The 12,798-nt window shown below is 45.4% G+C and overlaps 1 protein-coding gene across 10 annotated transcripts in view; it reads right to left on the reverse strand.

Moving 5' to 3' along the window:
- Window positions 1-12,798, reverse strand: part of CLIP2 (CAP-Gly domain containing linker protein 2) — a 101,080-nt gene that overhangs the window by 22,400 nt on the left and 65,882 nt on the right. For all 10 annotated transcript variants that reach the window (XR_008732840.1, XM_055714268.1, XM_027806209.2 and 7 more), the window contains 4 exons: window positions 8,396-8,520; window positions 3,729-3,942; window positions 2,567-2,764; window positions 1,415-1,518 (listed from right to left, as the gene is read on the reverse strand). Coding sequence is in view for 9 of the 10 variants with exons in the window: in XM_055714268.1 (XP_055570243.1) it covers window positions 1,415-1,518; window positions 2,567-2,764; window positions 3,729-3,942; window positions 8,396-8,520 (641 nt within the window). In the remaining variant the exon portion in view is untranslated. The remainder of the gene's footprint in view (window positions 1-1,414; window positions 1,519-2,566; window positions 2,765-3,728; window positions 3,943-8,395; window positions 8,521-12,798) is intronic.

A 12,798-nucleotide genomic window follows, 5' to 3' on the forward strand; every position in this document is an offset into this window, starting at 1 on the left:
GAGTTTAATTATATATATTTGGAGCAACTGGACTCCAAGAATGACAAATTCATCTTCACTCTTATCCAGAGAGGAAATGTATGCATCATCATATATACATGGATGGGGCCTCTGGGACGTGGGGAGATGATGAATCACACACTACAGCAAGGCTGAGTCCAGGTTGACTTCCCTTCCTCAGAAGAAATGCCCTTAAGATCACAAATAGAGGGGAAAGAAGTGGTCTTTCGGAAAGCCAGGTTGTACAAAAGGTTAGGGGTTTAGGATGGCCCAACCTGCACAGTTCCGTTTATTATCCAGTACCGTTATTTTATACTGCATCCTTAGTACTCTTATTTTATACTGCAAGGCTTTGTCACTGTCCACACTCTTGCCACGAGTTAATCCCACCTTTACTGAGTAATTCCATTTTACACGGTGACACAGCTGAGTTTGGTCAGGATATCAGATCTCAGAGTAACTGATATTACTGGAGCCTTCAGGCAAATAATGCTGCTTCTCCTTTGTGTTGGGAACTGAACAACAGGGAAGATGGCTGGAAACCCTCAATAACTTCACTGCCCAACAGGACAGCAAGATTATTTGGTCTTCTGCTGGCAGCGGTAGATCAGCTGTTGGCCACCACTGTATTGTCAGCGCAACATTCACCATGGTCAAATGCTTTTGGACATGCAAACCGCCTGTCAAATATTTATGAAGGTCATCACAGAAGTGCCAGCCCTTAAGAGTCCTAATCAGGAATAGAAGCTGATGGTGCTTTTTTTTTTTCTCCCCCTTCTTCTTAAAAAGTGCTACATGCATTTGGCAGGAAAGCATGTCAAATCACAAAACTCCTTTTGGCAAAAAACAGAGCTGCCCCTATCCCAAGTATAAGTATGAGCTGTCCTGGCTGGCTGTTTGTTTTCTGCTTTTCAATTGCATTGCAACAGTGGGGCAGGTTCAGCTGAGCATATTCAAAAAAACTGAGGCTGGTCATGTCACAAAAAATAGCTCACTGCAACCCCACTGAATGATACAGCATCAAATCTCCTCTAAGACCTGTAAAGACACAGGAATGTACAAGACTAATTGGAAATACTTCACTGCTCAGTTGTGATTAGCAACAGTTTGTCAGCAAAGAGGGACAGTCACAGCAGTGGATGCCCAACCCCAGACAAGAGACATATCGGATGTGCAACTGCAGCAAAAGTGTTGTAGACTTCCCACTCCCTGAAATGGTGCACCCCCTCCTTACATGCAGGCAGACAACAGTGGCCCAGAGAGTGAAACACAACATATTTGAGGTACTGGAAGGCATCCAAAGATGACTTTCCTAGTCACTTTCTTCTAAGATCCAATGAATGATGTTCTTGAGTAAGAGTCTCATCTCCCCCATTACTTCACCTCCTCCACACCCATCCAATTCCTGCTTTACCTCTTCTCCTCTTCCAGCTGGTTCAACAGCTCAATCTTCTCCTTCTGCATCCCATCGACCAGGGCTCGTGCTCGCTGGAGGTTTCCTTCTGCCTCCGCGACGTACTGCAGCAAAAAAAAGAGCCCAAGCCACAAAAGTTAACAACGCTTGAAGTACAGAGTTGTTTAAAAAAGGATCAGAAGAAGGGAACAGGAGGTTCTGGTGATCTGTTTCAGAGGATGCTAGGGTAAGAAGGCAGATTTTTCAAAGAGCTCAGTATATACGTATCAAAAAGAAAAAAATTATTCCATCTCCAGCAGCTAAATTTGATCCATGCTTCAGTGCCTGACTTGAACCCTTTGGAGAATCCAGCTCTGATTAAGACCTTCAAGTCTGAACAGTTTTGAAAATCTGGTCTGAAATTACCAGGTGCAATTACCAATTACCAGCAAGAGAGACATTCCAGACTCGCATTCATTCATTTGTTACTGGTAATTACTGGAAAATACTATACAGAAGGAAGATGGCAAATCAACTGCAAGCTGACAATTTCTCCTGCATTTCTGACAGGCTGGTATGGCCCACCGCACAAAGATATACAGTGCCATCCCTGCTCCCTAGTAGCTGATTGGGCTTTATAAACATGAGCAAGGAATTCAGGGCAACAGCAGTCATTGAAGAGCCACATACTGACAAACAGCACAAACAACTCAAATGCTTGTGCAAAACAACACCCAATATGATCAGCCTGTTTCCTTACAGACCTCTTGACTTTATTGATGTGAAAAAAACATCCTCTCTGGCAGGAAAGCAGTGACACATGAACTGAGCTGATGTTCTCAGCAGTGTCTGACAGCATCAGAAAACCACTGCAATGCAGTCACAGCCAAGGCCAGACTGGGTGGCTAGAGGGAACAAGTTTGCCCTCCACTTGCATTGCAGCGTTCAAATGTATCGATCCACCAGACACAAACTATGTATTGTCTTTTTTCTGGCACAGCCCTTTTTCTGCTCCTGGCTTGGTGCAGAGGGAGCACATGTAACACTAGCAGGAGTGGAGAAAGAGCCCGGGTTTCACATATAGGAAGCCACAGAGGGGTAACATCATGACCTGAAACTTTCAGAGGATGCCAGATACCTGAGTGCTAGCAATAAAGCCACATCATCTCCTACCTGCTCGTGTTGGGCTTTCATGATGGCAATCTCTTTCTCCACCTCACAGATGTGGCTAGTGGCTTTAGCAACCTCAGCCCGTTCCAGGTCACGCTCTGCAAGTAGCTGCTCAATGTGCTGCTGCTTCTCCTTCAGTGCCTCCTGGAGAGCTGTGGTGCCAGAGATTTTTCGGGCATATCGAGAAGAGGTCTCTGTCAGCTGGAAAAAGAGTTAAAAGACAGACAAGGGTAAAGCTGTGTCCTTTCTAGTCTAGAAAGGCTTGAAGTCTCCTGTTAACTCTGGAATAAAGCTCATTACTGATCATCTATTAGGCTGTACAAAGCTGCAGTTCCAGCTCTGGACCCTACAGGTGAGGTTAAAAAGTCCGCAAAACATCTGGACACTGTTCACAAGCTCAATAGCTCTTCTACACTCCAATGAAAGGACCATTTCCCAAAGGACAGGATGTGGGGTGGGAAGTAGGTCAGGAAAGATTATCATGTGCCTTCTTAAATATATTTTATTAATGACCTGCACCAGTGCAGTCCCAAACAGTCAACTCAGCTGGAAGGACTGATCTCAACTGGAGACTTGTTTGGGCTGCTTGGATGCACTCCCAGTAATGGATACTGCACCCTCATCCCCAGCCAAGATGACTGCAGGTGCTATGCAGCACACACTACGGCAGTCAGAGCTTTTAGTAATATTGCTGCCTGCGCTGGTGCCTGCCTTCTTGAGTACCTGCCAAACAAGGCATGTGATCCAGGACATGTCACCCCTCCACAGTAAGACGCAGTCATTGTAGGGGCTTTTGCATAGCTGTCCACTACAGCAGCACACTGCTACGCAACCACGTGGGACAAGAAGCAATGGCATTTTTCTGCAGCGATCTTATAAAACCTGCTCTTGACAGCAGAGCTGAGATTTATCCCATTGCAAATAACAGTTCAGGCTCTTTTAACAGTCAAAATTGCTCCATGCCTGTTGCGACTCATGTCCACGAAGGAAGTCCTGTTTGTAAGATGGGTAAGTGTCCCAAATCACTCCCCTCATCTCATTAACTGTGAAGGAGCAGCTGCCCCAGTGCAGCTGCTGAAACAAAATCCCAACCTTCCTACTTTGTAGAGCCAGGTCACAGAAGAAGTCGGTCGAGGCTGCACAGTCTGTAGAAAGAGCCACTTACCAGCCCGCTGCGGCTGGGCCTGCCCCCAACAGATGATGCCACTGAGCTGACAGAGCTGATGGAGGAGCTGCTGGGGCTGTGGGTTAAGGCAGACACTCCCATGGCCATTCGTTTGCTCTTCTTTGCCTTGGCAGGGCTGGTTGACGGGAATCCAATCCGGATCACCTTGTGGATGGGAGCAAAGAGGCCAAACTTGGGAGGACATTGAAAATACCTGTAATGCAGGAGATGCACAGAGTCAGAAGCGGCAGAGAATCCATCTCACGGAAGCCTCACCGAATGGCATTGCTAAGCAACACGCAGCCCCAGCCCTCAGCTCATCTCTTGGTGCTTTGCCGTGGCATACAGGAAACAATGTAGTGGTTGGATTATTCACCTTTCCTGCCATTTACAGCAGCGGCAATCTCAATGTTTTCACTTGTGGTGCTTAAGCAGGGAAACCCAAGACAGTTGCCATGCGCTAGTTGCTGCACACTTTGATGAGATGCCAGGGAAGACCCATCTGGTAGCCTGGATAACACAAAGATCCCAGCACATAAACACAGGGAGAGCACATGCACTCCTTCCTTATAAATAAACCTTTCCAACCAGCCAGCCTTCCCAAAACCTGTGTGTTCTCTAACCTGCTTTGCAAGAAAGTCACGTAGTAAAGCGCACTGAATAAAAAGATCTGAATCACACAGCTCTGTATAAATGTTCTAACAGGGTAAAAATCTTTCCTTCCGAAACAGAAGGGGAAAATGGCAGCTCCTAACTTTGAAACTAAAAATATCATTATAGCTAACTTCAGTGTGTGTGCCATCTCCTCTAGGTGGCAGAGAAACTGGTTCCCAAACTTAGAAAGAAGCAAGCATAAAACAGGGAGGATCAGATAATTACAGTGCAAGCTCTCTTCCACAATCGCAGTGAGCCTGATGATTATGTCTCTCTGGAGCCCTCTTTCAGGATACAAATGAACCAAAACCCACAGTGTCAAACCTTGGAAAACTCTTCAGAGCTTGGGTTGACTGGCTAAAGCCAGGGTTTATCTGTTGCTCGCCAGCTGCACTGCAGCAAGTGAAACCAGCTCGTCTCCAGCCTTTGCATTCCCTTGTTTCAAGGCAGTAGCCAATGCAGAAAACTGTCACCTTTAAGAGTTCTTCCTCATGGGCTTTGTAGCAAGGCTAGGATTAAACACTGGGCCATATAATAGTCTGTCCTATGTTAACATAAAAAACAGGTTCTAATGAATAAATGACACAAATCCAGCTTTGCCAGCACAAGTCCTCTCTCTCCAGATGTGTGCAGCTGCTTCCCCAGCTCCCTTTTATTTTTAAGTGCTGGCAGCCACATGGTTGTATCACAGGCAGACCTCTGTGTGCTCGAGAGGCCAGAAAACAGCCTGATCTCTGGCCAGATGAGAAAGTGATTCATTTGCAAACATCTGCTCAAGCCCAATCTTTTAAAAAAAATCCAGCCCTCTGCAACCCAAAACCACTTAGCCCCTTCTGCTTGCCGCCAACACAGGCCCTTGGGTTTGGAAAACCAGCCATACCCCGCAGGCTGACCTTGCTGCAAAACAGGGACCCAAGGCGGCAAAACCAGACTGACCTCTTGCAAACCAGCCAAAGCTGTACTCAGCACCCTATTCTCAAACTGCAGTAGGCACAGGCAGACCAACAGCATGGCACAGCCCCTTCCACAGGCCTATCTGGTCTAAGCACTGCCTGGTACTTGAGGCCACACAACAATGCCAAAGTCCCTCAACAGCCCCCTGACAGCTCTAAGCAAGTCCAAACTTGCATCACTATGTTGGCTCATTTTCTTTTAGTCCAGACTGGAAGTGGTTGCAATTAACTTTTATAGTTCAGAAGCAGGAATTGTGTCCAGAACACTTGGCAAGAAAAAAAAAATAAAGAAAGTCTGCTTGAAAACCAAGAGGTGCTCTCACTGAGTGCTAAGGAGCTCTATACTCACATTACAGAAAAGAAACGGGAAGAAAAGTGATGTTGTGATGGCAATGCAAGCTGCAGGTGGGAAACAGCACAGAAAATTTTGAAATATATTAAAAAAAAAAAAAAAAAAAAGACTTCAGTGCCAAAGCCTGACCTGTTTCAGCCTGTGTGAAAGCAAAGGTATGAGCAGTTTAGTGGGCAAAGACTCTCATAGCAGCAGAGGCTGAGAAGGAGGAACAGTAAAATAAGCAGGTAAAGGTTAATATACTAGAGATGAGTAAAGTGGAACTTGCTTGGCTTTGTGGATAAAAAACCAAAAAACTCGTCACCAGCACCTCTTTAGTTTCCCATGCAGACAGGAAAGCAGATGCAGCAAACCTCAAGAGTCTCAGCAGCACCTGTGTGATATATGGAGAGGGGCTCACTGCAGTGATATCCTGTCTTCTCGGGCACTGCTACTGAACCACAGCCCGCAGGCAGCCTCCACCAGAGAGCCACAAGCTGCTTGAAAAACCCCTGACCATTCAGCCTTCCCTTAACACACATCCAGACCTGGAGCCCCTTCCTGAACCTGCAGGAAAATCAGAGTGACCCTCCACACATTTCAGCCAACTCACCACCACCTCAAGTCGAGTTGCCCATGGCAGCAAAGATGGTGACGGTGTCCTTTGCTCGCTCATTTGCCCACACGCTGCCTCTCCTCTTTCCACCAGCTTCCACTGCCTCAGAGTCAGCTCTCTGGATTCCACTCTCCTTTTGTAGCGACCTGCTACTGCAGCAGCAAGGCTGGTCTCAGGGAGCCAGGCCAAGGATGCTCACTAGATGGCAACAACCACCAAAGCAGAGACACTCCAGAGTCCTGGAAGGTCTCTGCCAGGCTGGTTCCAGCAGGAGAAGCTCAGGGCAGTATCAAGAAACCCCTGTGGCTGTGGCCATGGGCATGGCAAACCTGGGGAAGCCTGAGGGGTGTCTGCATGCACCACCAAGGGTGTTGGGTTTACTACGTTGGCTTCTCCTCCAAAACACTGCTGTCGAAATCGGCATGTGCTATAAGAAAGTCAGAAGGTTGGATGAAGACTCAAAGGATGCGCAGGGACACAAGTACCACTACTGTATCTGCTACTATCCATTGCTGCTAGAAGATCTGCAAAATCAGCCTGGATACAAAGGACAGAGATGCCTTACAGATGTCCCTCAATCTCCCCTGTTTAATCCAAACCTCTTAATTCACTCCTGCTCCCCGATCCCCACTGTGGAGCTCAATTTTTGCTTCTCTTGACAAAGTGTGAAACAAAGCAGAAGCCTTGCAGACAGGGCACATACCGTAACAACCTCAGCCAAAACAGCAGTTTCAGAAGGTAGATGACTTCCAAAAAGCTGGATTTTCAAAACACAGCAAACAAGGTGTGAGGATGAGAGGCAGAGAGAGCACCCTTACACTCACATCTGCCTTCCATACCTTCCACGTGCACAGACACACATAATAATTTCTGAGCACCCTAAAGATTAAGCTTGAAGAGATAATATGTAGCGCATGATAAAGAGAGCAGGGACTTGGATTCACTCCATGACCTATTCTCTACCACCGCAGTTCTTTACTTTTGAGAATAGGCTGGAATTCAGCCATCTGCTGCCAATCATTTACTGCTTTCTTGTCCTGACATTGAACAAGGCAGCATTTCTCTTATTTTAAATGAAAACACATGGCTGCTGGAAAAAAACAAGGCCGACCCAATACAAGAACCTTTTATTTCAGAACCCGAGATCTAGCAAAGGGAGGAACTCTCCGGTTCTCAGTTTCAAAGTTAAATCTTGCCTCTAATGCAAGATTCCCTTAAGAAGCTCCAAGAAATCAACAGTACTTCCCACTAAAGGACCTTGTGAAGGACAAGGAATCCATTCTGCCTGTATGTGAAGCAGGGTCAAAGTGCTGCTGTGTAACTCAGATTTGAGCATCCCCAAGCTCAAGATCTGAGGCTGGCGGCCATTCCCTTACTTAACTTCCATGTGAACAGAAACAGCTTCCCAGCAAGCCTGCGACATGTCCCTGCCTAGCTTTATAGATACAAACAAGGGCTTGTTTGGTGTTTTTTTTTCCCCTCGTTTTTTTGGGGGGTTTTGTTTTTTTTTTAAAAAGCAAATGGTGGAGGTGTCTATGGAATCAGAGGTGATAAGATCAATCAGCAGGCTGCTGTCACACTACAGAATTAGTACAAGGACAGACAATGACCACCAATTGTTTCAGATCTCTGGAAATCTGTCCCCAGAAAGAACAAAACCAATAACATTAAGCTGGGCGCAGGGGGTGGTGGTAAAGAGAGTCAAATCTTTGTCTTCCGTAGTTCTGAGAGGGTGAAATATAGATATAGTGCAAGAAGAAATTTTATGAATGGAATGTGTGGTAAAAAGCAGAGAATATAATCACAGAATCAATTTCTAGCAAAATCTAAATCTAAAACTCTCTCCTGTTTCCTGAAGTTACTCAGGTTGCTTCTTCACAGACATTATCTGATCCTGCTTTAAAATGCTCCAGTGATGAAGTTTCTATTGATCTTCCTGCAAAGTCTAAAAGCCTACAAGACTCAAAACCGGACTCTTCCTCCCAACACGCAACACCCAGCCAAACACAGCCCTAACTCTTCCTCCCAGGTCCAAATGGCACGTGGCCCCAGCCACCCTCGGAGGTGTGTAGGACCCTATGTGCCCCAGTCAGGGTTTGAGAGTGCACAGTACCTTGTACCAGCAACTGCTCCATCATTCTTCCCTAGGGGTTCATCCAGCTCCACACCACACCACTCTCCTTTGGCAAAATCCGTCTCTCCCACGTAGCGCACAACTCCTGTCTTTGTCCCACCAACCTGTAGGGAGATAAAATACCGAGGGTTAGAGATGGCAGCACTGGCACTGCCACGAGGGGACTGAAGCTGGGACAGTTACGGAGAGAGGAGGGGGCGAGGGGAAAGACAGCAGTATTTTCTGCTTCAGAACTAATGAAACCAGAACAGAAAGTTTTCTTATTAAGTTCTCCTAGCACTAAAGATCTCTCTCCAATAACTACAAGCAAGTTGACAAGCTCACACTTTTGGAGCTGCCTGCCTAGAAGATGTATTTGTCGGAACAAATATAATGAAAAAGTATTTCAAGGCGTCAACTAATCGCACAAAGTTACTTGTGAGGCTATGAAGGAGTTTAAGTCCTCCAAGCGCTTATATACCTGCCTTCTGTAAAGAACCAAGATCTGCACTAACTGGGTTTCAGCCCTATGCTCCTTCAGCTGGCAGTTCTGAGCAAGACAGGGACAGGACACCAAAGGGGCAAGCTGAGCCAGGAAGGCACTCGTCACTCTTCAGCTTGTTCACATGCAGGGTTTGCTAGGGCATAGCGAACAGCCTTCCCAGCAAACCTCTCAAAATAGAGGTGTTTTGTAGAGGAAAAAAACCCCTCTGCTTTTACCTACACATCCTACATCAATTCGCAGTGCTAACATGCTGCATGGGAAACAGTCTCATCTCTCTGCATGGCTTCCCCTAGCACTGAGTTTTTCCCTGATGGAGAAGAAAGAATAAATTGCACCCTTTGCTCCCGTATGTACACTTACAAGTTTTCAGTGTGCTGAGCAGACTCTGGGAGAGCATAAGTCAGGAATGTATGAAGTTGTGTTTTGATCACTGCTATAAGAGTACATTTCACGGGCAGCAGCTGCCTCAGTCTTTGCACTAGAGGCTCCTACTTAGATACTTGTGCTGAGAAAAGAAAGATGGAAAAGTAGGAGCATGGTTCTCAAGGTTCATACTTCAAGTAAATCAGCATATAGTTTAAACTGGTTTTAGCCTACCTCTACTAAAATCTAGGTTCAAGGAATATGCTTAAAAAGTAAGTTTAAAATTATATTTGCAGCTTTATCTTGAATGACCTGTAGTTAGTTATTTTCTTAATATTAAGTTTACATAAACAGGTATCAACACAGTAATATTCTCCTACAGAAAACAGTAAAAGTTGAATGAAGAAATCTCCAGTTTTCCGTATTCCAGGATGTTACGGATTTACCAGCTCTGAATGCCTAAAAATTCTGAAAACTGCTTATGCAAAGGAGAAAGTGTTTTCCCAGCCTAAAAATATCTACCTGAATGGACTAGAGAACACAGCTCTGCAGTCTGGGTCCTACCTGAAGTCCTAGGAGGCTGCGCTGCAGCACACAGCTTGAGTTAGTCTTCTGTAATTTCTCTCACTAGGGATTCAAAGTGCTGCTTATGGAAAAAAGCTTTGTTGATGTTGTTCTCTTTGCTACAGGAAGGAGGAAAACATTTGCCAGCAGGAAAAGTATCACAAGAAAGCTTTCTGGTCCTACACTGCATTCAGGAGTAGAAAGATGATTCCATTTCAGTATTAGGTACTTGGCAAGTCACAGATGTGAAGAGTTACATTAGAATTCTTTACCTGTCACTCACAGTCAAACAGCAGTCCTCTTTTTGATTTATTTGAGTTTATACAGACTTAGCTTCTTAATATTAACGTAAAGATTTAATGTTATGCTAACACATTTCTTTAGCAGCAAGTTGAACTCAATATAGGTGTAATTCATCTTAATGTCATTTATAGGAACTTACCATTGCTAGTAAGCTCCCTCAGTTTTATTTTTATTGGGTTTTAGTTACAGATATTGAGCCATGTTTCCTTTACCAAGCCGCATGATCCTGACTCCACAAAGCCTCATGAAAACACCTTAAACACTCAATGCCCTCCCTCCATCAGTGAGACTCACCATGCTACTCTGGGGCACCTACTAGAGGGCCATGCGCCTGCATCCACACAAACAGGGCTGATCAATTACATCCCCATAGATATTACCGATTTTGAGAAAGCTGTTTCCAAACAGGAGAGAAAATAACTAGCCCTATTGACTTCATACACACATTACACAATGATGCCAATACCAAAACAGTGCAGCGAGGCAGCAGGTCACGTTCCTACCCAGAAGCCGTACGTCAGAGAAGATGCTAAGTGCAGATCAGATCTAATGCTGCCCCAAATGGCAACGTGATTCCCTGCTTCCAAAGCAATGTATTTTATTTTCTCTTTCAAGTATTAATTATTCTGCCATCTTTTCTACAAAACACACCCTTACCATCCAGCATTATCTTCTCCCTCAAGCCAGAATGGACACATCTGCTGCCCGACAGCTGAGACTCCCCACATCCTGACAGGGCTGGCAGTACAGTCAGAAGCCAGTATCAGGCTGTCACACTCACATGCCAGCGCTTGACCCTCTTGTTGAGCTTCCCATCTTTTGGCAGGCATGCAGGAACTCTTATGGATGGAGAGCCTAGAAAATTCATCCGACTTAGACATGCAGATTTATTCAGCCCTGATAATCTGCTAATGCTGCTAAAATAATGCATTTTGGAAAAAGCCAGCTGGTGGGTCATATCAGTGCCACAAAACAGCCTCATCAAAACAGAAGCATTTGTTTTTATCAGACCCTTCAATAAATCAGAGGTATCACCTTGGAAGGAGGATAAAAGGCAGATTGTGAAAACCAGGGAGGTTAGCAACTGTGAAGCTTAACTCATGGTAGGTCACAGCCAGCCCTTCCACCCATGCCTAGCTTTCATACCATGCTCCACAACCCAGGGACGGAAGAGCTGAGCACGGCTGGCTCCCTTACTGCACTAACACAACTGCCACTATCATGCTAGAGACCAGAGCGCTGCCCTCCCATGAACATCTCAGCCTGCCAGCAGCACCAGTACCACCCTTAGCCACAAGTTTCTGTATGGAAAACTTGCCTGCACCTCTCAGCCTGGTGCGTTTATCACAGCCACAACCACACCTTCAATTCGCCAAGGGTCTGGAGTTAAGCAGAGGCAAACTGGACAGGGCAACCTGTCTCTTTGCTAAAGCACAAGACAGCACAGAGCTACAGCTGCAAGCTCAGCTACACCCCAGCGGTTCAGACATGCCAGAGCTTTTATAGCTGTCAAGTTTCATTCAAAAGTGAACAAAACTCCGAAAGCTTTTCTGAGAGCCTTTAACAGTTACCTTACCAAAACTATTCATGTCCAAGAGAATAGGACTTTACCAAACAAAGTGTTACTGGTTTTAGTTATAATTATTTTTGAAAGACAATACAAAACTCCGCTAAAACCAGCTCTTTCTTGAAGCTCCAAACAATTGAAACAATATTGACATAGTGATACAGGATTTTTTGGTTTGGAGGGTATTTTGACCAGCATCAATGTTCCAAGTTTCTCTACTTCAGGTAAACACACTTGTAATTAACTTCAAACAAGTTCATGGTGGTCCATCATCTCCAGCTGGATTCAAGCAGCCTCAAAGCCAGGCACCTTTGATCTCTTGGAAAGTTCAGCTCCAGACTGAAGTTCTTTGCCTCAGCTCTGATGACTTTTTCATGCCTTTGACTAAACGCCATCTTTCTGACCTGGCTTTTCCTCAGTGAAAGATCTCCAATAGTTTCAAGAGACAGTCTTGGGCTTGACCTTCACAACAAAACAATGCCAGGAATACTTAACCAGTCTGCATCCTAACTGGTGAGTCAGAAGAGCAACATGCACTCAAAGACAGACATCCACATGCCTTCCCTGCTAACTGTATCATCCCTGACATCATGTTTTACTATGGTTTTCTCATCAAAATGAAAAAATTGGATTCAGACCAGTATCCCAGGGCTGAAAAGACAATGATGCTAATCCTTCCAGACACTGTCTTCAACAGAGCTGCTAATGTATCATTTAAACAATTTACCAAATTAGCACCAGGCCGTATCTCAATCTGGCTGCTGCAAGTCAGGCTCCCTCCAGCCTATGTTTGCTCTTTTCCCCTTATGTCCTCCCTGTTCACCCCACAGCAGTTTCTCGCTTTCAGCAAGAACATCTTAACAGCTGTCCTCAACCCAGGGCCTGTGGGCAATGCAATGCTTGCAATACATTCCAATACTGCTCAGGGAGAAAAGAAAAAATTATACATGTCATTCAGGCCAACAAGGACTGTACCTCACCACGTCATGCATGCTTCAGGGGCCAGCAATAGCTGTAGATGCCTGCTTGAGCATATCCCCAGGCAGAAACCACAGAGATGATGGTGTGCCGCCTGCTTAAAACTATAATTTACCCATGTAA

This window comes from Falco cherrug, chromosome 1 (assembly GCF_023634085.1).
Source record: "Falco cherrug isolate bFalChe1 chromosome 1, bFalChe1.pri, whole genome shotgun sequence".
Taxonomy (NCBI): Eukaryota; Metazoa; Chordata; class Aves; order Falconiformes; family Falconidae; genus Falco; species Falco cherrug.